The sequence below is a fragment of the Caenorhabditis briggsae genome, assembly GCF_000004555.2.
Source record: "Caenorhabditis briggsae complete genome, chrIV, whole genome shotgun sequence".
Classification (NCBI taxonomy): Eukaryota; Metazoa; Nematoda; class Chromadorea; order Rhabditida; family Rhabditidae; genus Caenorhabditis; species Caenorhabditis briggsae.
Genome location: NC_013487.2, coordinates 12,792,115 through 12,816,656, shown reverse-complemented (window position 1 = coordinate 12,816,656; position 24,542 = coordinate 12,792,115). Strand labels below are relative to the sequence as shown.

Genomic DNA, 24,542 nt, shown 5'->3' with positions numbered 1-24,542 from the left:
ATTCAAGATCATACGAATGTGGATCCAGATGTTGCATTTTCGTGTGTCCCATATGAAAAGGGATCTGCTTTGCTCTTCTATTTGGAACAGAAACTTGGAGGAAGTGAAGTTTTTGAGGCATACCTCAAGGATTATCTGAAAACCTTTGCTCATCAAGCAATCGATAGTTGGCAGTGGAAAGATCATCTCTATAAATACTTTGCGGATCAGAAAGAGGTCTTGGACTCGATTAACTTTGATATCTGGTTCAATGGAGTTGGAATGCCACCAGAGAAACCAAATTACGGACAGTCTATGGTGGAAGCCTGCGAGGTTCTACTCAAGAAATGGCTTGACGCTGATGAGCATACTGTGGGAGATATCACAGGAGACGATTATTATGCCATGCAACCACTTCAACAAATCGAGTTGTTGTCCCAACTATGGCAACATAATCCACCGATTGAGCATTGGAAGTTGGATGCATTGAATAAGTTGTACAAATTGAATGAGTCCCAAAATTCAGAGTTATTGTTGAAGTGAGTTTGGGAGGAAAGAGATTCTGGGAAATCAGGAATTATGTTTCAGCTGGCTTCGTTTGTGTATCAAGTCCAAGTGGGAGGCATGCATTCCAAAAGCTCTTGATTTTGTCAACTCACAAGGACGTCTGAAGTTCTGCAGACCAATTTACCGGTGAGTAGCATGTACCGTTTTGAGAGTACAGTACTGGAAAGATTATTAATGAAACCAACCTAGCTCTGAGACTTTTTAAAACTGCGCTGAGCTCAAAGTCGTGACACTTTTATCCAACGACACCATTTACTTTTTCTCTATCATAAGCCCACTCTATGTGTGATCTCAATTTTCTCGGTTCCTATGACAGATATCAAAATTATGCCAACTGATAAAATATTGGTGATATAATGGTAAACAATTTATCAATTGCCAAGTTTTTTGTATATTTCATAGGAACCGGCATAATTGAGCTCTAAGTGCTCGTATAGGGTGGGCTTTCAATTCGAGCATATACCAACATATGTGAATTTCTTTTTAACGTCCAAAGTTAACCAATTTCAGATAAAAAATTATTGGTCTGCCATGTTTCTCTATTTTTCATTTTTGAAAATTCAGAATTTTCAACCAAAAAAAAATACCAGCAAATCTCGCATAACATTTGGCCTAAATCAATCCCTTAATTTTTCAGAGACCTCGCCCAGTGGCCAGTTGCCAACAAAAAGGCTCGTGATGTTTACCTCAAAGGACGCAGTCAAATGCACCCAATCACTGCCGAAATGATCGCCAAGGACCTCCATATCAGACACTCCACCCACACCGTTTGTTTCTAAATTCTATGCTCCTGATCCCTCCTGAACCCACCCTGTGAATCCTGTCTCTCGTTTGCCCCTGAATCCATCTCTTCTGAATCCCCCTTGTATGTTTTCTGTTGGAATGAATTTGTACATTTTCTTCTTCAATACCTCACCGCTTCAAATATTTTTTCTTGTTTTAACTTTTTTTTGTGTTCTAATCTTATGTAGGTCTTTCTTTTGTTGTTCTCCTGTTTTCTATGTATCATTTTTCTCCAATAAAACTATAGCTACATCTCCGTATCCCCTAATACAGATCACTAGAATCAAAAGAGAAAATCATCATCATCCCTCATCTACGGGTGTATCTCCCGTACAACGTTATCTTTCAAAGACCAACATGTTTGATGACGGCCGTCGACTGATGAACTGTCATCTCTTCTTATTTCTTCTCTGAACTTTTTCTTTTTCCTTCTTCTTTACTTCTTTTTTTAGTTGATCGAAAACAGAAGAAGATGCATCGAGAATCGGAAACTTCTGGTTGTAAAAAATCACAAGATCATTTTGGAGAATCAGTGGGGTACGGTAGTTTGAGGAGAACTAATGTGATGGAGGTGGACCCAAAAAAGTATCAGTGTTTTCTGATTCCGTTTCCAAGTAGGCTCATTTTTGGAAATTTAGCTTGAGAGCGTGAGTGGGGATTATTGTAGCATGTATTATACAGGGTGCGGCAAAAGTATGGTAACACAAGTTTCGCGCAAGCTGGTGGGCGCAGGCGTACTTTTAGTGTCCTGAATATATATTCATTATTTTCAGCATGTCTTTATTACCTTATCACCATATTTTCAATTCTTTTGGGTGACTTTTACAGAAATGGTGACAAGTTCTATACACCTAGGTACCCTCGTCGAGGTGGCCAAGAGAGGGGTGGGCACAGGTAGCATCGAAAAGCTCTTGGAATCTCACGAACAACCCTGTGGATAACCATGGCATGGTTTGATTAGTTAAATACGGTCAAGAACTGTCTAAAAAACATAAGATCTCAAACTTTGATCATTCTGAAGAAATGCAAGACCGTCCAAAAACGAGTTTGTCAAAATCCGCACCGAAGAAAGAAAAAATGAGCCTGGAGCTCCGAATGAGCTGTCAGCCACTCAGTAGAACCGCTAAAAGTGAGATTGGACTGACCCCATATCGTGCTCAAAAGACTGGAATTCTGTCGGGAAACAACAATCTGGTACGCGGCCAGAAGTGCAAATCGACATTTGCTGGCACGTGCCAAAATGAACACATGAATATGATGTTTGTCAACGAGAAACTCTTGACGGTGGAAGTCGAATTCTCATTGAAAAATTATCTAGTTTCTTCCCCGAGATCTGAGCTATCTAATGAGCATAGTAACATGAAAAAAGTTTCATATCATCAGAACGTCATGGTTTTTGGTGCAACAACCTCCAAATTCTAATTTTTGTAGATTTTGGGGTGAAAATCAACAGAAAGGACTAATATGCAGAAATTTTCAAGGGTTATGTTCTTCGGTGGGCCAAATTCAATTTTTAAAACCATGTTTGGACTATTCAACGGGATTCTGCTCCCGCTGACAAGACAAAAATCATTTAGCCATGATGCACGGCCAGTTTTTCAATGTTCAGTATGACTTGCGAATGGTCACCCTCGTCGCCAGAAATGAATCTGTTGGACTATTCCGCATATGGAATATTTCAGTCGAGGGTCCAAGCACGTCCAGAACCAAATTTGTAGCCATTGAAATCAAGTTTGATCTCAGACTGGGTCAATTTATCTCCAAAATACCCCCTTGCCACGGTAGATGCGTTCCCGAAGAGACTCATCGATGTTGTGAGGAACAAAGGCAACCGCGTCGAACAATTTTTATAATTTCAGATTTAGAAAGTATTCAGTAAACTATTGTCCAATTTTCATGTTGATACGGGTTATTTTGGGAAAGTTACATCACTTTGAATGTGTTACCATACTTTTGCCGCACCCTGTAGTTCTCGAGTACTGAACAATTCAGATTTCACCCACTCACCCCGATTCATCTCCTGAATAGTCTAGATAGAAGTTTTGAATATCAGTTTTTTATGATTCCGTAAAACTCTTATTAAGAGGGCCCCTCAAATAGGAGAGCCCTCCGAGAAAGGCTGGAAAAAATTTGAGAGCCCCTGTAATAGAAGGGCCCTCCGAAGATACGTTTGAACAATCTAATAAAGATTATACGGTATTTGGAAATCTATCATTTTTGGAAATTTATTCCGAATCCCAAAATTGAAAAATATTCTAAAGTTCTGAATTACCAAAATATCCGAAATTTCGAATTTCTAAATTTCCGAATCTGAAAGTTTGGGAATTGGGAAATTTCTGTTTCTGAAATTCCAAATTTTACAATGTTATTATAGTAATTCATAGTTTCAGAATTTTCAGGTTTTTCCGCAGACACTTTTCTGAAACTCCGGAAAAAAAAAGCGTGGAATCCGGAAAACAAGTATCTGATGCTCCATTTTGAACGATTTCTAGCGGAAGTTGGAACACAGTTCTCGTGAAACGACATGCTGGGAACTCAGAAAAACCGTTTCATTGGAATCCTGAATCCAGAATATTGAACCATTAAATTATACAGTCGATGTACGGAAACTTTGAAAAGTTACTTCAATATTTTTCACACGTTTTCCTACCTTCACTACAAAAATCAAAAATATCCCGTCATCATTTTGCGTTCTTTTAAGTCTATCGTGTTTTGTGTGAAGCACTTTTTCGTCTCGACAGAAGGCGTTCCCGTTTTCTGATTGGTCTCTTTTTGATTTACTGTACCCAATCGTCCCCAAAAAAGAGATTCTCACTTTTCCGTCGTCATCATCTTCTCTTCTTTTGCTTCTTTTTCATCAGACCCACGTCATCAATCAGCGTGTCATAGACATATATAAACCAACAGTTTTTAGTAGAAGAATCAACAACTAATATTTTTTACTATGATGAGTTCATTGAAGATTCTATTATTGCTGATTGTACTGATAGGAGGTAAATCAATTTTTTTCATTTAACTTTTTTCAAATAATTTCGTAAGCACAATTTCCTTAAATCCCATAAATTAAGTTTTTGCAGAATCTATTGCCCTTACCATGCTGGGTCTAGAACGAGGGTCTAGGGTTGGTGAAAATATGGAGCCTCCATATTTTCCAGAAGAGGATGATATGCCTCCAGTTAGGAATCCGAATGTTGTACCTACCTATGCCAGAGCCATTGGAAAAGTTGCAGGTAGAGATGTGAGTGGAAATGAGACAAAATTTATGTCATGACACATGAATGAGCATAACATTAATTCACTTTTGAATTACCGTAAAACCTGTAATATAAGGGCACCAACGCTGTCAAGTTTGAGCTCAATCACCTCAATTCCTATGCAAGATATCAAAAAGTTTTCCACTGAAAAAACACTTCTGAAATTATGACAAACAATTTATCAGTTGTAAATTTTTTGGTTCCTTTCCAAAGAACCCAGATAATTTAGCTGGAAGTAAACGTATTAAGTGGGCTTCAAACTTTCCGGAACATTCAATTATTTATTTTTTAATTACATTATTTTTACTAAAATTACACTAAACATTGACATTCTGACTGCCCATTTATAAAGTTATCAATATTCTGTATTTCAAGGCCAAATATTTTTAGCGCCCAACTTTCTCCATTTTCAACAATAATTTTTAATTTTCAGCTAGTCGCCCGCCGATGGAAAGAAAACGAACCACTACGTCGAGAAATTCTAGATGCTGAAGGCGTGCCACTCAGAAGACGTCCACTGATTTCAAGAGTTCTTGGTAGAGGAGGAGGATTACACATTTTGTAAACTCACTTTCATTCTCTCTTTTTTTGATCTCATGATGTTTTGGTCATTTTCAAAGTGTTACACTATAGGCATTTGATTCCGGTTATTGACAATTTTCGATATACATGAAAACTTTGATACACAATCTATAAACATAATACGGAACTATATCTGCAATTTGAAATTGGAAAAATGTTCTAATTGTAAAACACCTGAAAAAAATAACAATAAAACCTGTATTAGAAGGGCCCCCTCAATAGGAGGGCCACTCTAATAGACAGGCCCTGCGAGAGCGGCTCTGAAAAATAGAATGGCCCTCAAAAATGTTGTTTGAAATTGAAAATTTTCGTACGTTTTCAGTGGAAAAGTTTTTAAAAACTACAATTTCATAGAAATTTTTCGAAACACTTTTTTGTCCAAAAACATGCTCAACATTTGTGAAATTGATAGATTTTTTGCGAATTTTTTGAATGAGAATTTACCGATTGTTCGGAAAAATTTCAGAAAAATTGGGAGGAAAAACAGCCTCCGGAGGTCTAACACAGGTTTTACGGTAACCCAAACAATGCCGACATTTCAGTTGGATCTATGATTCTCGGTTTCGGATTATGACGATGAGGAACCATTTTTTCAAAAAAATCTTTCAATAACTCAATAATCGATATTAAACCATGTATTAATATAAAATGGTCCCTGAAAATAAAACACTTATTATCATTCTTATAATAAATAAATAAAGTTGCGTCTCTTTCTCGGTTTGTATATTTGTTTGTTTGTCCGCAAATTTTGAAAATCTTGAAAATTAAATATAATTTGACGTGACCCTATAAAAAATAGAGAGAGGAGCGAAGCGACGAATAGTAAACTAAATAGGTCTAATTGCGCCGAAGGCGCTCCAGCCAGCTGTTTGAAGCGCCGAATGCGCGGCACAGGCTGGTTTTCATTAAGAAGCTTTACTCATTTTCGAACCCTTTATTCGTTTTTATTCATTTCTCAACCCTTTTTTCATTTTCATTTTTGTTCCATGAGGTCATATTCATAAGTTTTTAATAACCCATATTATATATTTTTTTTAGATTTTGGTTCAGAGCAGCTGAATTATTTTCTAGATCCAGATTAGATTTTAAAAGACAGAGACAGATACAGAAATCCACAATACGAAGTAGATACGGATGTTACGAATCGCCATTTTGCCCATAAATTTCCCATAACCGAGAGAAGTTCTAATGGAAAAACACAAATTTCAAAGATACGATAACAACGAGGAGAAGGAGAACTACAGCGAAGACGTCAAGACCAGAAGACACTCCAGAAAACGAGAACTGAGTAAAAAGCGCGCGCGGAAAGAGCGAAAATGAGAAATGATAACAAAAAAGTAAATCAAGTTCAAGAGAGTTCTGATATCCAGACGACGTTGACAGAGTAGGCGGAGTAGTCCGAGTTGGGGCCTTCTTGGATCGACTGAAAATTGTCGAATTTTTTATTAAAAATTTCGTCCCAATTATTATTACTTTAATGATTCTTTTTTACTCGAAAATTCAGGCTGTACGACTGTAGACGCGCGTTAGGCACAACTGTAGATGGACGTTCTAAATTTACTCCGTTCTCACAAATCTCCCCAAGTTTTCAATATTTTCAATATTTTTTAAATTCAAAAAATTTTTTCAAGTTCCAAAAAAGATCAAAAATAAAAATATTTTTTAGAGCCCGAAATTTTTTTGAATGGCTCAATTATAATTTTGAGGAAAAAAAACCATTTTCTCACCTATCTCTTTAAAATCCTAAAACTGAATCCGACCGATCGTTGTCATCGAATCCTAGTAGCCAGAAAAAATCTGTAATTTTGATTTATTTGTTTTTATTCAATTTCTATTCCCTCACCTTTCATCCCATAATCCTAGCATCTTGATCCTGCCAATCCTTGTAATCGTTATTGAAGCCCTGATCCTTCGAAGCCGACAATGACCACAAAACCAGAACAAAGTAAAAAACAAGCGCGCGCGGAAAGAGGAAAAATGAGAAACAATCACAACAAAAAGTAAATATAGTTCACAAGTTCTAATATCCAGACGACGTGGACGGTGTTGGCGGAGTGGTCGGAGTTGGCGCCTTCTTGGAATACGTGTTCACCGACTGAAAATTTCTAAACTTTTGAAATTTCTTTTTCATTTTTTCACCTTGACAACTTTTGAAGTTTGAAAAACCAGAATTCAGGTATTGGTGTGACAGTAGACGTGCTTTCTAAATGTACACTATTCTCGCAAATCCGACAAAATTTTGAAGTTTCCTCACCTCTCCCTTTGAAATCCTAGCATCTGAGTCATCAACATCCTGGTTCCTCGAGTTTTCTGAATCCTACTAGCCAGGAAGAATCTGTAATTTGCCTTTTTTCATTTGTTTGTCAACTTATTTCCTTACCTGCCATTTTTCGATCATAGCACCTAAGATCCTGCGAATCGTCGCCATCGTCCATGAAGTCATGAATCCCTGACTGCGGGTACCTAAATGCTAAAAGCCAAAGAGCCCCTAAACTTGACCGTTGTAAACTGACTTGACCGTTGTAAACCCAGCATCTGTATCCGAGCGGTCGTTACCATCAAATCCTGTCGTCCTTGAATCTTTTGAATCCTATTATCCAGGGAGATTCTGCAATTTAAAAATATTGAAACTTCAATCACTATTCCCTTACCTCTGACTTCATAATCCTAGCATTGTTTGAGATTCTGTCAATCCTTGCGATCGTCCATGAAGTCCTCGAAAAATCAGAACCAAGTAAGAAGCGCGTGCAAAAAATGCAAAAAAAACTATCACAAAAAAATAAAGTTCATGAGTTCTAATATCCAGACGACGTGGACGGTGTTGGCGGAGTATATGCCTTCTCGTTGATGCTTTCTCGGAATACCAGTCCACCTACTGAAAGTTTCGTTTTGTTTTTGAAAATTCCTGCTTAATTTTTTACCTTCGTCTGAGATCCTGCGAATCCTTGTAATCGTCCTTGAAGCCCTGATCCTCCAGACGGCGTTGACTGGGTTAGCGGAGTAGTCGGAGTTGGCGCCTTCTTGGAATACGTGTTCACCGACTGAAAATTTCTAAATTTTTGAAATTTCTTTTTCACTTTTTCACCTTGACAACTTTTCAAATTTGAAAAACCAGAATTCTGGTATCAGTGTGACAGTAGACGTGCTTTCTAAATTTACACTATTCTCGCAAATCCGACAAAATTTTGAAGTTTCGTCACCTCTCCCTTTGAAATCCTAGCATCTGAGTCATCAAAATCCTGGTTCCTCGAGTCTTCTGAATCCTACTAACCAGGAAGAATCTGTAATTTGCCTTTTTTCATTTTTTTGTCAACTTATTTCCTTACCTGCCATTTTTCAATCATAGCACCTGAGATCCTGCGAATCGTCGCCATCGTCCATGAAGTCATGAATCCCTGACTGCGGGTACCTAAATGCTAAAAGCCAAAGAGCCCCTAAACTTGACCGTTGTAACTGAGTACTGATTTTTCCTCTTCCTCTGATACCTGTAGTCTTTGCTTTTTTTCATTCGGACTTCACGGGGGTTACGGTACTATTTATATTGTATTTTCTTTAGTAGAAGCTCAACCTCTACGTGCACTTTGAGTTCAATTATCGCAGTTCCTCGTAAAAGATATCAAAAACTGGTCAACTAATAAATTGCTTATCATAATACCACAAAAATTTTATTGGTTGACACATTTTTGATATTTTGCATAGGAACTGAGATAATTGAGCTTAAGTTTCACAGTGTGAGAGCCCTTCTATTACAGGTTGTTTCGGTAGTTCTTTGAAGCCGAAAATTGAGAAAACCCCAAACTTTTCCAAATAAAAACTTCATTCCAAAATGAACTACAGTACTATTGAATCCCAAAAATATCTTGAAAATACAAATATTTTTACAATTCGGGAGAATATAAATTATTAGAGATCATCTGTATATAAAAATCTACATGTTATGAGATTTGTTATTGCCAAACAAATATTACAGGAGAAAAATAGGGAATCAAAGCAAAATAAATAAATTATGTGTGGAAAAAAATCAGCAATAAGAAAAAAAATAGGAGCACACCAAAGTTGTCAACTTTAAGCTCAATTATCTGGATTCCTATGAGAGATATCAAAATTAGTCAACTAATAAGATATTGATGATGTTATGGTAAACAATTTATCAGTTGACAAATTTTCGCTATCTCTCATATGAACAGAGATAAACTGATTCAAAGTTAACGGTTTGAGTGGGCTTTTTTAGAGGGAATACGATAGTTTGGCACATTTTTACAAAGCTGTATCAGTAATCAGTTGCTCAATAAACCCTTTACATCTCTCATCGCATCTCCCAAACTCTTCTTAAAATGAGTCAAATCAGTTCTCCGATCACTTCGGAAAGCGGTCGGTGCAAAAATGACACGATCCGGTTGAATATTATACGGACATCCGTATCCATCTCGAACCACGGCTCCATATGTCAGATAGCAATCAGTGATGTCAGTGGATGTGGTGACTTGGCTCGTGGATAATGGGAATCTCATCACCTCAGCCCATAATGGATCCATGAAAAGTGATGGGATCTCTTCTCCAGTCACTTCTTCTCGTTCACGTGCCAGACAGAACAGAGCACAGAGATGATTGTCGATACCGTAACCACTGATGTTCTGAAAAAGAAAAATTTCGTTTTGTTCTTTAGATCCTGAAGTTTCAAATCTCCCACCTCAAGGGTAACCTTGACCTGTTTGAGGGCTGCTTTCTTGAAAAGTTCAAGTTTGCGTTCCTTAGTTTCCTTTTTACAAGTCATTGCAGTAACCCATTCCAGAGCTTCTTGAGTGTTAGCACGGATGTTGTCGACTCGACCGGCACCAAAACGGCGGACAGAAGCAGATTCGTAGGTGGAGACCAGGTGGCCATGGGTTCTGGAAAGCCAGTTATGACCTTGTTGTGTTATGTTGTGTTATACTCTCAAAATGATTTTTCTATGCTACTGTAGTTGAAGGTCCAGAAATGGTCTAATGTGCACCTTGTGTGTTTGCTAGATCATTTTAACATGATGACCTAACTTTTGCAAGTCGAGTTTTCTGGGAAATCAGCTTCTATGGTCTAGAAATGACCTGATACTTGTTTTTGTGTTGTTTGAATTTACCATCTTAGCCTAGAAAACTTAACTTGCGAAAATTAGGCCACCATGTAAAAAAAGCCCAGAAAACGCATTAGGTGCATCTGAGACAGTTTCTAGACCACGAAAGTTGGTGGCCTAGAAAACTTTACTTGCAGAAGTTAGGCCACCATGTTAAATGACCAAGAATGCACCGAGCCCAGTTTAGTGGCTCGAATGTTAGAACGAAACTTCCAAAAAAAAGTTCCGACAGAATTTTCGAAATAAACCGTTTTCGAAAAAGGTCTTTCCACACACTGAACCACACAATGAACCTGAAGACGTCTTTCGAAAAAACTCACTTATAATGTGCCAATTGCATAATCAACTGAATGAAACCATCCGGACTAACACCCCATTTCTTAATCGAATCCTTTCCAAACTCATCGAAAATTAGCACTTCCAGTTCCATCTCATTCGCCAACTCGTCAAAAACCTCGGCTTGTTTCTTCAGAATATTTCTGGAATTTTCACTGAAATGCCAGGTAAGCGATTTCGGGTGCACATTGCGTACATCATTCCACACCTGGAATTTAGAAAATTTGTTCCTGAATTTTTGAGAGATAAGGTTTACCATTTTGCTCTTAAAGTACTTTTGAGCATATCTGATTGCACTTTCAGCCATGTTGATAATCACAATACCTTCTGCAGTCGAGTGTTCGATGCATAATCCATTAGCACCACTTGAAGAAACAACCAGTTGAATAGTGGCATCGTACCAGCGATTGAGTCCGAATTTGGATGATCCATGACCGGTTAAAGTGGAGTATCCACGAGCAATAAACTCCTTCTCCTTGGCTGGAATATCCAGAATATCTGAAACAAAACAATTAAGGTACTAATAATTTTCAGAAACAGGTACCATTCTTTCCATAGTTCACATTATCCTCCATATCCAGGCAAACCACGAAGAGCGCAGACTTGACCCATTCATAAGATTTGCAGTTCTGCTCAACGGTTAGCATATCTTGCCAGAACAGTGCCGCATCGTCACGTGGACCCACACCAGATGCGCCGATCTTTGTGGTATTCTGAATATACAAAACTGAGTACTTCCAATGAAACCTGTACCACTTCTTTGAGCTCAATTATCTCATTTCCTGTTAAAGATATCAAGATGTGTCCACTGATAGTAAAATAAACAGTTTATCAGTTGACAACTTTATGATACCTGTGACAGTAGCCGAGAAGGGGGCTCTTCTATTACAGGTCCTAATCATTCTTACATTCTGATTGATCTTTGAAATCTCCTCAATCTTTGTCAATTGATGCTCAACATCCGCATATGAAACTAGGGCTCCATTGATTCTAGTGTGAAGAATGAATGTCTGATTACGGCACATCACCAACACATGCTCATTTCCATCGTTGGTTTTTTGTTTTCGAATTTGCGTATCCTCTCCGACTCCCGGCTCACGGTAGCAGCTGAGCACACGATCGTACTGTTCCATGCACATCTGGAGTTTTTGAGCACCAGTCGACTTTTCACGGCACACTTGTTTTCTGGAAATCGGCTGATGTGACCAAGGGAAACTTTTTTGTATCTCGGGCCCACTGGATTTAAATTTTGATACTTTCGTTTTTTTATAGGTAAAGCGAGATTGCCTGGAGTGCAAACTGGGTGAGCACCGCTTCGATGTGGGTGGGCCGGACGGGTCGTCTTATTTATGTTGCTAAAGGTTTTTCTCGGAGCTTGCTGACGCTGTCTTGGTGAAATCTGTGTCTCCTTTTTAGCCGAGACGGTTTCCCAAAAAACAAAATACCCAGATACCCTATAACGCACCCCTATGACCCTGTCTGACACCTTAAAATATTCTGTAAAGTATCCTTTTGACCCTATATGAAACTTGAAGACATCATAAAAATTCTAGCTACAAATCAATAGCACACATGTGTCTTCCTACCATTCTTCTATGCCAACATATTCACTCATTCTTCTTTACTCCCCCTTTTCCACTCTTTTCTTTCAGCAACCAATCTTTCGAGGCTTCCCAGAAACCCTCTCGAGATGGCACTGTCTAAGCTATCCACTTTTGATTTGTAAGTTGAATGTTTAAATTAAATTTTCTCATCAAACATTCCAGGATCAACTACTCGAACTGCTCTCCGAAATGCACCCGAGATGTCAAAAATTTCATTTAAAAAAAAACGAAAAGTTCGATTCTCAATATGCTCTTAAGAAATACCAGAAATCAGTGTGATTCATCATGAAAATCCGCATAACGATTTACAAGGTGACTGCTGGTTTTTTTTTCAGGCAGAGTGGATGTAAGATTCCCGACAGGTAACTATTTTGAAAATAAAAAAACTTTTAAATTCAATTAATCAATTTCTAGAAGTAATCATGTTCGGTGGCAGGAAAATCCATGCTCTCCTCGACGAGAAGAGAATTCGAGCTTCAGGAAAGAATCCGATTTCTGGGTTTTTTATTTTTGCAAAACATTTGGACGAGATTCTCAACTGACCACCAATCTACCAACTGGAGATCAGTAAACAAAAACCGAAAGAAACAAAAAGGATCATTGATTGGATCAATGGACGTGGATCTTCTGAAGGTGAGTTTTTCAGAACTAATCGATCGATTTTTCTGTTCAAATATGTTCACTCTTTTCAGTGGAACACTGTGATATCACTGGAGAAGCAGTTCAAATGACCAACTCGGATCTCTTATACATTTTGGATAACGTAAATGTCACAACTGCATTGAATATCGGATGCAAAGTTCAAGAAGATTTTCAACATGATCTACCAAAAACGCTGAAGCATTTTTATTGCTCATACTCGAAGTGGATGACTCTCGATCAGTTAATCTCTCAAAACTTTGAGTTTGTCAGTGTTTACAAGTCAGGGATCACCAACCAGGATATGATTGCTTACCTAGAGAAGGTCTTGGCTGGTGAACTACCGAAGTTGAACTACTTTCAAGCAGAAATTGAAGAATGGACATTGACGGAATTACGAATAGAGTCCGTACTGTTCAGAAGACGGAATCTAATATTCGTTTTCTGGTCGCGTATAAGAAGTGAGTTTTATCAATATTTGTATCAAACAAAGACAAATGTACTCTTCAGGTATATTGAACAAAACATCATTATCACTGGTTATTTCGATTTCAAACGCGATGATGGGATGATTGTCACTATCGGAGTGCCCCGAATCTTTAGTCAATCGTTCCAGTTCTTCGTTAGATCCGAATACGACAGATATTTATAAATCCCCTTTTGGCCCATTAAAGGTGGTGTGCGGTAAAAATTTTTATTGCTTTATTCTGTTTAGAAAATTATGTAGATTCCCATAAAAAAGTAAAAAAAATCGAAAAATTACTTCGTGGAGAAAAACGCATCGAAAACCAAAGTGTTAACTGGTGACCGAGTGCGAGTTTTCTAGTTCTTTTGGGAGTAAAAGCGCGCGAATTCGAATTTATTTCTTCATTTTCGGCTTTTTTTCCAGATTTTTTCCGGTTTTCCGAGATAATTGGGGGAAAAATTAACAAAAAACTTGAAAAGTCTGAAAAAATCTGGAAAAACGCCGAAAATGAAGAAATAAATTCGAATTCACGCGCTTTTACAAACAGGCTGGTTTGAACGAAAGTTCTAGATAGTTTTTTTTCATGTCCCCCACCTTAAAGTTTCCTTCTCTGTCTCTATCGTCAATTCTCCCAACTCACGTATCAATCAAATTCTTGTACTCCAAAAGCCCTCTTGTCAACAGTGCCGTATACTTGATGTGATCTTCTTGTGTCTCGAACTTCACTTTTGGAAAGATATACCCTGGATTCGAGTTGACTGGAGTTGGGATCCGAACACGCATGTACATTTCAGGCAGCCAGAATTTTGTGGCCTACAAATTCAGTAATAGAAAATCCTGTAAACTAAAGAAATGATAAAATAAGGAACTACCCAGTTTGGCGACTTCTGAGAAATCTCCAGAAGTTGTTCCTGAAGTGGAGTTGCTTGACGAACGAACTTCTGTGCAGCATCATGGGTCGTGGCAAGCGATGCTCTTTGGCCAACAGCAACGACAGCAGCGTATTCGAGATATCTGGAATTTTTGTTGAATTTTAGATTACTGTAAAACTTATACTAGCATTGTAATAGAAGGTACCGTATTTCCTCTCGTAGAAGCCCACCCAAACCGTTAACTTTAACTTTGAGCTCAATTATCTCGCTTCTTGTAAAAGATATTAAAAATCTGTCAACTGATAAAAAGTTGGGAATATTATAATAAACTTTTTATCAGTTAACAAATTTTTGATATCTCTTATAGGAATCGAGATAATCGAGCTCAAAATGTACGTTTGAGATGGGCTTCTACTAGATGTGTCCACTGATATTTAGACTTTAAGCTCAATTATCTCACTTCTGGTAAAAGATATCAAAAATCTGTCAACTGATAAAATATTTGTGATATTATGATAAACATTTTACCAGTTGACAAAGTTTCAATATCTCTCATAGGAATCGAGATAATCGAGCTCAAAGTTGATGGTTCGGATTGGCTTCGATTAGAGGATGCACGACATTTTAATTCGACCTAGAAACAAGGAAATGTGGAATTTTGAATATCTTTCCCACTTTTAGAATAGGTCAATTTTTTGATTTTAGATTAACAAAAATTTTGGGTTTATTTATACCTGTCAAGTGTTGCCTCCAATGTTGGGACTGGTGGTTTTGGCAATGCGGTCTGAAAATTATGATTAACTTTTGAAAGAAATGTTTCCTACTCTTAAAGAAGTACCTTCACAGTTTTCAGATTACGGTAGGCAATCTGTGTGGACAACAACTGTTTCTTCAAGAATAATGAAACAATTCTCATGTTTCAAAATAGGAGGAGACCAAGAATGGGAGAATTGTGTGTTAGAAACAAAAAATAGTGTTATCCGAACTAATTAGTTCTTCTATTCTTTCTCTTCTTCTTCTTCTTCTTCTTCTCGGTTCGAGTTCTCTTTTTTTTCTGTTTCAAAATGAGAAGAGAACCAGTAGAAGACGTCGTGTTAATGGATGAAAAGGAGGATGTCGTCAGCTAGCGAGAAGATGCACTCGCTAGATACTATATTTTTTGTGGTCTTCTGGAGAAGAAGAAGTAGAAGAGGTGGAAAAAAGAATCAGCGTGAATTCGTGAAGGGGAATCTAATTAAACCGAAAGGTTGCTCATGTTCTCTAGGGAAAGAGCAAAAAGCTGCTGAGGAGAAGGTGGGAAAGGAGATGGAACTACGGAAGAGCAGGAAATCAAGAGATGGCGAAAAATAGGGGTAGGAGGACTAGGACTGATTGGGAGAAGTTCATAAGAATGTTTTTTTTCCCGCAACGATAGTACATTCTTATCATTTTTTCGAGAAGAAAGTACACCACTTTGATCTTTTAGAGGATTTCACGAAAACCAGAATCTTCCGATTAAGAAGTGAGGACAGACTCAAGTTTGCACTATCATAAAATTTGACTGAAGCATTGTATTGAGATAGAATTTGGAATACAAAAATTCTGAACAAACTGAACAAGTTTAAACTGAACAAGTTTCAGATTATTTGATCAACTTTAAGCTTAGTTATCGCTCGTCAAAGATGCTTCATCTCCTGAAAATCACAAGAAACATTACGCCGTTCATCTTTGGACAATCATAAAATATCTAGACTTGAGGAATCGCTTTGAAAATTTCAGTAGCTTTGAATCAAATGTAACATTATTCTACCAATTTTCGTGTTTCCAAGATTCTTATGTCCAAAGATAAACCGTTTTTATCAGTCCGTCTAATTGTGGCGCCACTCTGTGGAAGCCCACCCCATACTTGGAGCTCAATCATCTCGGTTGCTGTGAGAGATATCAAAAAGTGGTTAACTGACAAAATATTTATCATAATATCACCAATATGTTATTAGTTGGCAGATTTTTGATATCTTTTACAGGAACCGAGATAAATGAGCTGTGCACACATATGATCCGCCACTCTGTGCACCTTTCTGGGCATTACGAATGGGAATACGTTTTCTTATACAGCAAAAATCATTTCTTCAGCTTCACCTTATAAGGTCTTTTACAAAACACAGAAAAATCAGATCAATATTTTTTTCAATGCCTTAGATCATACAAAAAGAAATGCACTTCTTGAATGACATGCAAGATCGTAAGGAATTCCTTCAAACCTGCAGGGCCGCATAAATCTCCTTGCAACCGATCTTTCGCGTTTCTCGTGAGTGATATCAAAAAATGATCAACTGACAACATGTTCATCGTAAGATCAAAAATCTTTGATAAGTTGAACTTTTTTCGATATCTCTTACAGGAACCGAGTTGAATTTGGTCAAGCTTACGAGAAGAAAGCTTATACCCGAAAACCTTAAACAAACGAAGAGAATGTTCCCAGCCAAAAAAAGACTAAAACAACTATTCAGCAAAAGAGGGAATCGAACTTTTGGACGTTAGCTCCAAAGTGAGCAGTGTTTTTATTCCTTTGAAAGTGCTGGAAACTTTATTTTGAACCAAATTTTTATTTAAGGGTATTAAAATTTGAAAATCTACTTTTCTCAACTTACTTCATACCAATCGTTGCTCACTTTCGGTGATTCAATTTTCAGCTCCATCTGAAACGTTTTCCTGTTCTATTCATTCATTTTTAAAATTTAAGAATTTTCAAAAAACCATCAACAAGTGTCTTTTGTTTGCAATCGATCCATTTTTATCCAAATTAGCAGCAACAATATATAAATTAAAATCAAAAAGTGCTCTTTTTTGAAGGTTCATAATAAATACTAAAATATTTAGGAAGAAGTGAGATTCAAGATGAGAAAGAGAAAAGAGAAAGAATGAAGAATTCGGGAAAAGAAGAATAATATAAGCAATCTAGACACTAGTCATTTTGGCCATGTAATCTTGGTGGTTAGCATTTTGGCATAATAAATATCAAAAGGGGAAGCTTCAGATTTCTAGAAGGATCTAGAAGGATCTACCACTGCGGATTCAATGGGTCGAATCCAGCAGGGTATTCTGTTTGTGGTATTCCATGATTCGGAATAGTGGCTTGGTTCTGGTAGGATTGTTGATCATCCCATCCTTGGTAGGAATCATTGAAAACCGTAGTCTCGGTCTTTCCACCGACTTGACTGTATCCTGGAGTATTGTTTAGTTGAGTCATTTCTCCATTTTGAGTAGCAGGAGCATTTCCACTCAGAGCATCATATGAATGAACTTTTCTCAAAAGGAACAAGACTGGAGCATATCCAACGTTGGTGATAAAGATAATGATGTTAAGAGCAGTGAATCCCCAATTAGTGACAATCCAACCGGCGATAATCGGTCCGAAGGCGTAGGCAAGAGAGTAGGAGATGTCAGCAATGGCATAGACAGATCCATAGACAGATACGTGGCGAGTATCCACAAGGTGTCCCAACATAGGAAGAAGTGAGGTATCAATAAGAGCGATTCCAAAACAGACGAACGAGAGTGGGATGACGAGTTGCATGACAGAATTGGTATATGGGATTGCAAAGCAGGCGATTCCTTCCATTGCCAAACCGATCATAGCGATGGCCCATGTGTATCCGGGGAATGATTTAAGGAGCTTGACAGTGACATAGACTCCGAGGACGTGAGGGAAGAAGGGTGGAAGCCAGATGACACCGACGAGCCACCCTGGAGTTTCTGGCATGACTTCGGCCATCCAGGTGGTGATGGTTGGTTCAAGGAAGGCCAGAGAGACATTGGCCATGATGAGAGCGCCGGAGCAGCAGGCGATGAATGGATCCATGAAGAGGCGCCACATTGGGGTTCCTGGAAATTATTGTAAGTTTTGTTTTGGGTTATTTTTTTCACGATTCGTAAATTCAGTAACTAGGTATCAAAGTTAAAGGTTTTGTAATTCTTGTAAAAAAAGAATCAAGACAAATGTTTCTAGCGCTAACAAGAAACGAAAAACAATTATTCAGCGGAGAAGGGAGTCGAACTTTTGGGCATTCGCTTCAAAGTCAAAAGTGTTAGCCACTGAGCCAGCCCTTCCTTGGGAGCTAGAGAAGAAGGAGAAGGCGCCCGGTGGAGCCGCCGACAGTTCGCCCTTCCTTCATTTCAAAGCGTGCGCCGCACGAATGGCGCAATGGCTAACACACTTGACTTTGGAGCGAACACGCAAAAGTTCGACTCCCTCCTCTGCTGAATAGTTTTTTGGTTCTTTGATAGTGCTAGAAACATTATTTTGAGCCGTATTTTGCAGATTTGAGGTATATTTCTTACAGAAAAACTGTTGTATGTTATTAGTGTTTGAATTTGGAATGAATTTCTTGGCCACTCAAAAGTTCCACTCAAAAGATGGATTTACAAAGAATTATTGGGGACTACAAAAAAGAGGGGGTTTTCAGCTGTTGGTTTAAAATTTTTTGATAGTTTAACATTTTCGGACTGGCTTTACAGGGATCGAATTTCTGTTTTTCGATGAAATTATTCGAAAAATTTTTTCAAAATTTTTTTTCATAAACTTTTGAGCCACACAGTTGGCTGAACGGTAATTTCAAAAAAGCAATTCTAGGTCCGATTAGCTACACGTATAGCCTACATCCCACTAAATAAACCCATCCGTTCACAAACCTTGAACTTTCTCCCCATGCGAATCGGTTCCTCTTCTATGCGGATTGATAACCATGAATACGGCGATGGCATCAGCAAGGCAAACAAATGAAAGGATCAAAAATGGCACAGGTTTTCCGGCAAGTGAGTAGAGCACAGATCCGAATGGTGGAGCAACAAGACATCCGAAGGAAATGAATGCTAGAGCGATTCCAAGCGCAGCAGATCTCTCGTTTTCTTCAGTGAATCGATCAGCGATCATGGCAAGGCCAGAGGTGTCAGCGAATGCGGATCCAAAGCCCTGGAAAATTATTTTATGTCTTTTGGGAAATATTCAAAACTTTCGACCTTCCATATTTTTTTACAAATATCTAGTTTCAAAACTTTTGCTCTTTTTCCCCTTTCCCATGGGACATCCTCTTTATCACCCTGGACCATCATCACCATCATCCTTCTATTTTTCCCTTTCCTCTCCTCAACGACTACTCGTTTTGTTTCTTTTCTTCAGCTCTGGAGAGCATCTATTTCTTCGTTAATTAGCACGACTAGGGGAAGACGATGACTAACGAAATAGTATGGGAAGGGATGGAGACGCAGAGACATTTCAGAAATCCTTTTCCTTCTCGGTTTTCTTTTTTTGTGGTATACTGCTGCGATTCGGGAAGAAGAATCGAAATTTATGTACAAAAAAAGAGATGGAGTAGTCCCCGGACCGGTGTGGTGTCCTCTCAATTTAGTGAAATTGGAGGGAGGGGGAAGACGAACAAAAAGAGAAGGAAGACTCCAAATCGAATTGTTCGTATTCTTCGTCTTCTGAAGAAGTTAGAAGACGTGGAAGAAGAAAAAGAAAAGAAAGATTTTCAAAAGATAGCCACCAAGGGAGGTGTTTGGAACAAAAATGTGGTGGAATTGATGCGGAAAAAATTCTCGAGGAGCAAAAAAACAAAACTAGAAGGAAGACTAGAAAAACCAAATTTGGGAAAGCTAGGCCAGCGGTTTTTGTAAACTTGAAATTCTTGAATTCAAAATTTGAACCGCTTTTTTGAACGCTGTATACTGAATTCGATTTCTGCGATTTTCCAAAAATTGCGATTTTTCAAAAGTTGCGATTTCTCAAAAGTTGCGGTTTTTTCAAGTCGTCAAGACATTTAATTTTTCGTACATGACTACATATATACATACTGATTTTCTAAGCCTTCAGGTATTTGGAACCCATTAAAACTATACTGTAGTTTTAGATTGTCTAGAGATTACCCAATCTGTCAACTTTGGGCTCAATTATCTCGGTTCCTATAAGAGTTATCAAAATTTTGTCAACTGATAAAATATTGATGATATTATGATAAACAATTTATGAGTTAAAAGTGTTCTGATATCTAATATAGGAACCGAGTTAATTGAGTTCAAAGTTAATGCTTTAGGGAGGCTTCTCTGGAGCCACAATATACTCGAAATTTGAGCTCAATTTTCTTGGTTCCTATAAGAGATATTAAAATTTTGTCAACTGATAAAATGTTTGCCATGATATCACAAACATTTAATTAATTGAAAACTTTTTGGTATTTTTTATAAGAAATGAGATAATTGAGCTCGACGTGTGCGTTTAGGGATAAAACCAAAGAAATGAAGAAATTCCTAACCCCCTCGCCCAAAAACTGTAAAAAAATCTCACCTGTAGAGATCTAGCGAAAAGCAAAACTCCATAACTCTTTCCAAGTGCAAAAATAGCTGTTGAGAAGAACATGGTGCACAATCCCAAAATCATTGGAATCTCATATCCAACTCGATCGATGATGTATCCAGAGAACGGGTTGACAAAGATCTGAAGAAGTGCCTTTGAAGCGAAAAGCCATCCCAGCTCAAGTTCCTCGTCCAAATACTCAATCCTTCCACCGACTTCTCGAACCAAATAAGTTCCATTTGCCAGACGTTGTGTTTCATTATGGTATCCTTCAAAAGTGACCGCGTAGTTGTGAATGTCTCGAAGGTATTTTGGGATGATCGGAACGATGACCATATATAGCATATTATCCAGAAGTAGGGCAATCGATACAATCACCAGAACACATTTCTTCTGATTATCCTGTTGTTCCAACCATTTCTTCGCTTCTTGTTTCAATAATTCCGAATCTCGGTTGATGACGGGCACGTTGAACCCCATGATGGACTGTCTGCGTCTCTCTCCCTCTACCCTGTAATTTCAGATATTTAGGAATCGTTCTAGAATGGAAAGCGAAAAAAATCAAAAGTGACGTGGCCGTTGGTACTACTACATGAGACACCCCGGGAGAGAGACGCAGAGAAGAAAAGCTAGTTGGGGGAACACATGGGGGAGGAGCTCCCAGAGAGAGCACACGAAGCCACGCCCCGTTTGGTTTTTTTTTTGAAAACGAGAATAGAATAGAGATGCGTAGAGATAAAAAGAAAAAGGAGATAGATATAAAATGGAATTATGGAAAATGAAAAAAAATTGATCGAAATTCAAAATTTTGAACACTTGTTGATGGTTTTAAAGAATTGGAACGATTTGGATTTAGACTGGTTGGAATGAACGGACTAGATTTTTGTACAGGGTGCGGCAAAAGTATGGTAACATATTCAAAGTGATGTAACTTTCCCAAAATAACCCGTATCAACATGAAAATTGGACAATAGTTTACTGAATACTTTCTAAATCTGAAATTATAAAAATTGTTCGACGCGGTTGCCTTTGTTCCTCACAACATCGATGAGTCTCTTCGGGAACGCATCTACCTGGCACGGGGGTATTTTGGAGATAAATTGACCCAGTCTGAGATCAAACTTGATTTCAATGGCTACAAATTTTGTTCTGGACGTGCTTGGACCCTCGACTGAAATATTCCATATGCGGAATAGTCCAACAGATTCATTTCTGGCGACGAGGGTGACCATTCGCAAGTCATACTGAATATTGAAAAACTGACCGTGCATCATGGTTAAATGATTTTTGTCTTGTGAGCGGGAGCAGAATCCCGTTGAATAGTCCAAACATGGTTTTCAAAATTGAAATTGGCCCACGGATGAACATATCCCTTGAAAATTTCTGCATATTAGTCATTTCTGTTGATTTTCACCCCAAAATCTACAAAAATTAGAATTTGGAGGTTGTTGTAAAAACCATGACGTTCTGATGATATTAAACTTTTTTCATGTTACTATGCTCATTAGATAGCTCAGATCTCGGGGAAGAAACTAAATAATTTTTCAATGAGAATTCGACTTCCACCGTCAAGAGTTTCTCGTTGACAAACATCATATTCATGTGTTCATTTTGGCGAGTGCCAGCAAATGTCAATTTGCACTTCTGGACGCGTACCAGATTGTTGTTTCCCGACAGAATTCCAGTATTTTGAGCACGATATGGGGTCAGTCCAAGCTCACTTTTAGCGGTTCTACTGAGAGGCTGACTGCTCATTGGGGGATCCAGGCTCATTTTTTCTTTCTTCGGTGCGGATTTCGACAAACTCGTTTTTGGACGGTCTTGCATTTCTTCAGAATGATCAAAGTTTGAGATCTTATGTTTTTTAGACAGTTCTTGACCGTATTTAACTAATCAAACCATGCCATGGTTATCCACAGGGTTGTTCGTGAGATTCCAAGAGCTTTTCGATGCTACCTGTGCCCACCCCTCTCTTGGCCACCTCGACGAGGGTACCTAGGTGTATAGAACTTGTCACCATTTCTGTAAAAGTCAACCAAAAGAATTGAAAATATGGTGATAAGGTAATTAAGACATGCTGAAAATAATGAATATAAATTCAGGACACTAAAAGTGCGCCTGCGCCCACCAGCTTGCGCGAAACTTGTGTTACCATACTTTTGCCGCACCCTGTATATCAAAAGTTTAGATCGTATTAAATATTAGAATATTATATGTCACGAATTTTCTAGTCTTAAGATTTTAGTTTAGAAATTGTGAAATACCGTAAAAACTCTAATTTTCGAGCCGATTGGCTTCAAACTTCGGGCCAATTTATGTCAGTTTTTTTAAAGATATCAAAAATTTGTCAATTGATAAAATATTGGTCATATTATGATAAACATTTTATCAGTTTACAAATTTTTGATATCTCTTATAGGGACTGAGATAATTGAGCTCAAATGCACGTATAGGAAAAATCTCGCATTTTTTTCAAATGCTTGCATAATTCTTCCGTCAGTGTTCATCTAAACTTGTTTAAACTTTTATTTTCAAATATATTTTATCCCTGGCTACAAAATGAATATAAACACGACTAGGCTCCGCCCATTTCGAAGTTTGGGTTTAAAGGCACAATGGGTTCCGAATTTTTCAAAGTGGGCGGTGCCTAGGCGTATTTATACGCATTTTGAAGACTACATGATGAGAAATCGATATATTTCTATATTGTCGGGTTTGAATCAAAACTGACTGAGTTACGGTATTTTTACAATTTTGATAAAAATTTCTTTAAAAAAATCAACGCAGTAGGGCTTCTATTCAAGCAAAATATTTCATTAAAAAAGATTGATTCCAGTCTTCACCCATTCCAGATCCCAGTCCTCCCAAAATCAGTTTAAATTCTCATTTTTCAAAAACTTCCAGACTCACCTTGATCACTAACAGGTTACCGTAGACGCAGCTGATTCAACTTCGAACACTTCAAAACATTCCAACAATTACCCTACAAAAAACCTATAAGTTTTCCAAAGAACAAAAAAAAAAGACTTCAAGAAAAAAAAATTAATCTGAGCCAAAAAAGCAAAAAAGAAGAAGTGAGAGATGACATGTGTATTTGAGAAGACTCGGACGGGGTTTCGTATTCTATTGTTATTTCGGAAGGATCGCCTTGGCGCCAATTGGAAATGCGCATGATTGATTGGTAGAGAAGTGGGAGGGGGATGCAAGAAAAAAGATTGGATTTTTCGCTGAAGACTTGGCAGTTTTTCGATGAAGACTTGGCAGTTTGGAGTTACTGTGAAGGCTTTAAAGGTGGGGGACATGAACAGTTATTTTCTCGGAATTCCGTTCATATAAGTCTTTTGGGAAATTTAACTTGTGGGCGAACAATTGCAGGTGAGGCGTTGGTACCATCTGAGCTACGGTTGCGCACGCTGAGACGGCCGAACGAAGGAGGTACGTTTCCTTTGAACTCAAATCTCGGTTCCTATAAGAAATATCAAAAATCTTTTAACTGAAAAATTATTTATCCTGATATCACCAATATTTTATCAGCTGACAAATTTTTGATACCTCTCATATGAATTCAGATAATTGAGCTCAAAGTTGGCAGTTTGGGTGGGCTTCTCTTAGAGCTAAATTAGCTAGCCTTCACGGACAAGTTTAATGCAATTATGATGGAAAATAGAAGAAAACCGACTGTACCATAACTTTTGCAAAACTGAGACAAGATTATGGTCAATAAACTTGAACAAGATTATTACCAAACACATTTCAAAAATCAACTGTCATCAATTATTTATGATCAAAAATTATGACTTGGATTATGCTAGTTTCAGGGAAAGATTTGAGGAAAATTTGAGTTCCTCGTCACTTTAAAACCGCGACACTTCTGAAGCAGTCATTTCGAAACCGTGTAATTACAGGCAAATGAATAAATTTCAGGATATGAGAACAACAGAAAAAGTATATTTGGAAACCTTAAAATTGTTTTTTAAGTCTAACATTTATCCATTCGCCGGTATGACCCCGGTTTCTAA

At 37.9% G+C, this 24,542-nt stretch overlaps 9 protein-coding genes across 9 annotated transcripts in view; 4 read left to right on the top strand and 5 right to left on the bottom strand.

The window, feature by feature from the left end:
* Positions 1–1,325, top strand: part of CBG08301 — a gene marked incomplete at both ends in the record, with an annotated part of 8,229 nt that extends 6,904 nt beyond the window's left edge. Inside the window, one exon of the mRNA XM_002634464.1 lies at positions 1,184–1,325. Coding sequence (XP_002634510.1) covers positions 1,184–1,325 — 142 coding nt within the window. The remainder of the gene's footprint in view (positions 1–1,183) is intronic.
* Positions 1,326–2,911: 1,586 nt separating this feature from the next.
* CBG08302 lies at positions 2,912–3,208 on the top strand (the record flags this gene model as incomplete). The annotated part of the gene is made up of 2 exons (XM_045236072.1): positions 2,912–3,143; positions 3,189–3,208. The coding sequence occupies 2 exons, from the start codon at positions 2,912–2,914 to the stop codon at positions 3,206–3,208; spliced, it is 252 nt and encodes an 83-aa protein (XP_045093735.1).
* Positions 3,209–4,423: 1,215 nt separating this feature from the next.
* Positions 4,424–5,148, top strand: CBG08303 (the record flags this gene model as incomplete). Its single annotated transcript, XM_002634466.2, has 2 exons — positions 4,424–4,567; positions 5,017–5,148. The coding sequence occupies 2 exons, from the start codon at positions 4,424–4,426 to the stop codon at positions 5,146–5,148; spliced, it is 276 nt and encodes a 91-aa protein (XP_002634512.2).
* Positions 5,149–5,505: 357 nt separating this feature from the next.
* CBG26481 lies at positions 5,506–5,562 on the bottom strand (the record flags this gene model as incomplete). The annotated part of the gene is made up of 1 exon (XM_045236071.1): positions 5,506–5,562. One exon carries the CDS (start codon positions 5,560–5,562, stop codon positions 5,506–5,508), a length of 57 nt encoding a protein of 18 aa, XP_045098777.1.
* A 1,623-nt stretch (positions 5,563–7,185) lies between these two features.
* On the bottom strand, positions 7,186–8,498 carry CBG26482 (the record flags this gene model as incomplete). The annotated part of the gene is made up of 3 exons (XM_045236070.1): positions 7,186–7,260; positions 7,983–8,206; positions 8,492–8,498. 3 exons carry the CDS (start codon positions 8,496–8,498, stop codon positions 7,186–7,188), a joined length of 306 nt encoding a protein of 101 aa, XP_045098778.1.
* Positions 8,499–9,442: 944 nt separating this feature from the next.
* Positions 9,443–15,108, bottom strand: Cbr-cha-1 (the record flags this gene model as incomplete). Its single annotated transcript, XM_002634467.2, has 10 exons — positions 9,443–9,799; positions 9,856–10,054; positions 10,596–10,819; positions 10,868–11,109; positions 11,156–11,324; positions 11,520–11,796; positions 13,961–14,133; positions 14,193–14,334; positions 14,927–14,976; positions 15,031–15,108. The coding sequence occupies 10 exons, from the start codon at positions 15,106–15,108 to the stop codon at positions 9,443–9,445; spliced, it is 1,911 nt and encodes a 636-aa protein (XP_002634513.2).
* On the top strand, positions 12,501–13,877 carry CBG08306 (the record flags this gene model as incomplete). Its single annotated transcript, XM_002634468.1, has 5 exons — positions 12,501–12,577; positions 12,630–12,714; positions 12,779–12,848; positions 12,908–13,315; positions 13,744–13,877. The coding sequence occupies 5 exons, from the start codon at positions 12,501–12,503 to the stop codon at positions 13,875–13,877; spliced, it is 774 nt and encodes a 257-aa protein (XP_002634514.1).
* A 2,124-nt stretch (positions 15,109–17,232) lies between the features above and the next one.
* On the bottom strand, positions 17,233–21,003 carry CBG08307 (the record flags this gene model as incomplete). Its single annotated transcript, XM_045236068.1, has 5 exons — positions 17,233–18,056; positions 18,421–18,426; positions 18,864–19,143; positions 19,386–19,646; positions 20,515–21,003. The coding sequence occupies 5 exons, from the start codon at positions 21,001–21,003 to the stop codon at positions 17,233–17,235; spliced, it is 1,860 nt and encodes a 619-aa protein (XP_045093736.1).
* A 996-nt stretch (positions 21,004–21,999) lies between these two features.
* Positions 22,000–22,278, bottom strand: CBG26483 (the record flags this gene model as incomplete). The annotated part of the gene is made up of 1 exon (XM_045236067.1): positions 22,000–22,278. The coding sequence occupies one exon, from the start codon at positions 22,276–22,278 to the stop codon at positions 22,000–22,002; it is 279 nt and encodes a 92-aa protein (XP_045098779.1).
* Between the last annotated feature and the right edge of the window lie 2,264 nt (positions 22,279–24,542).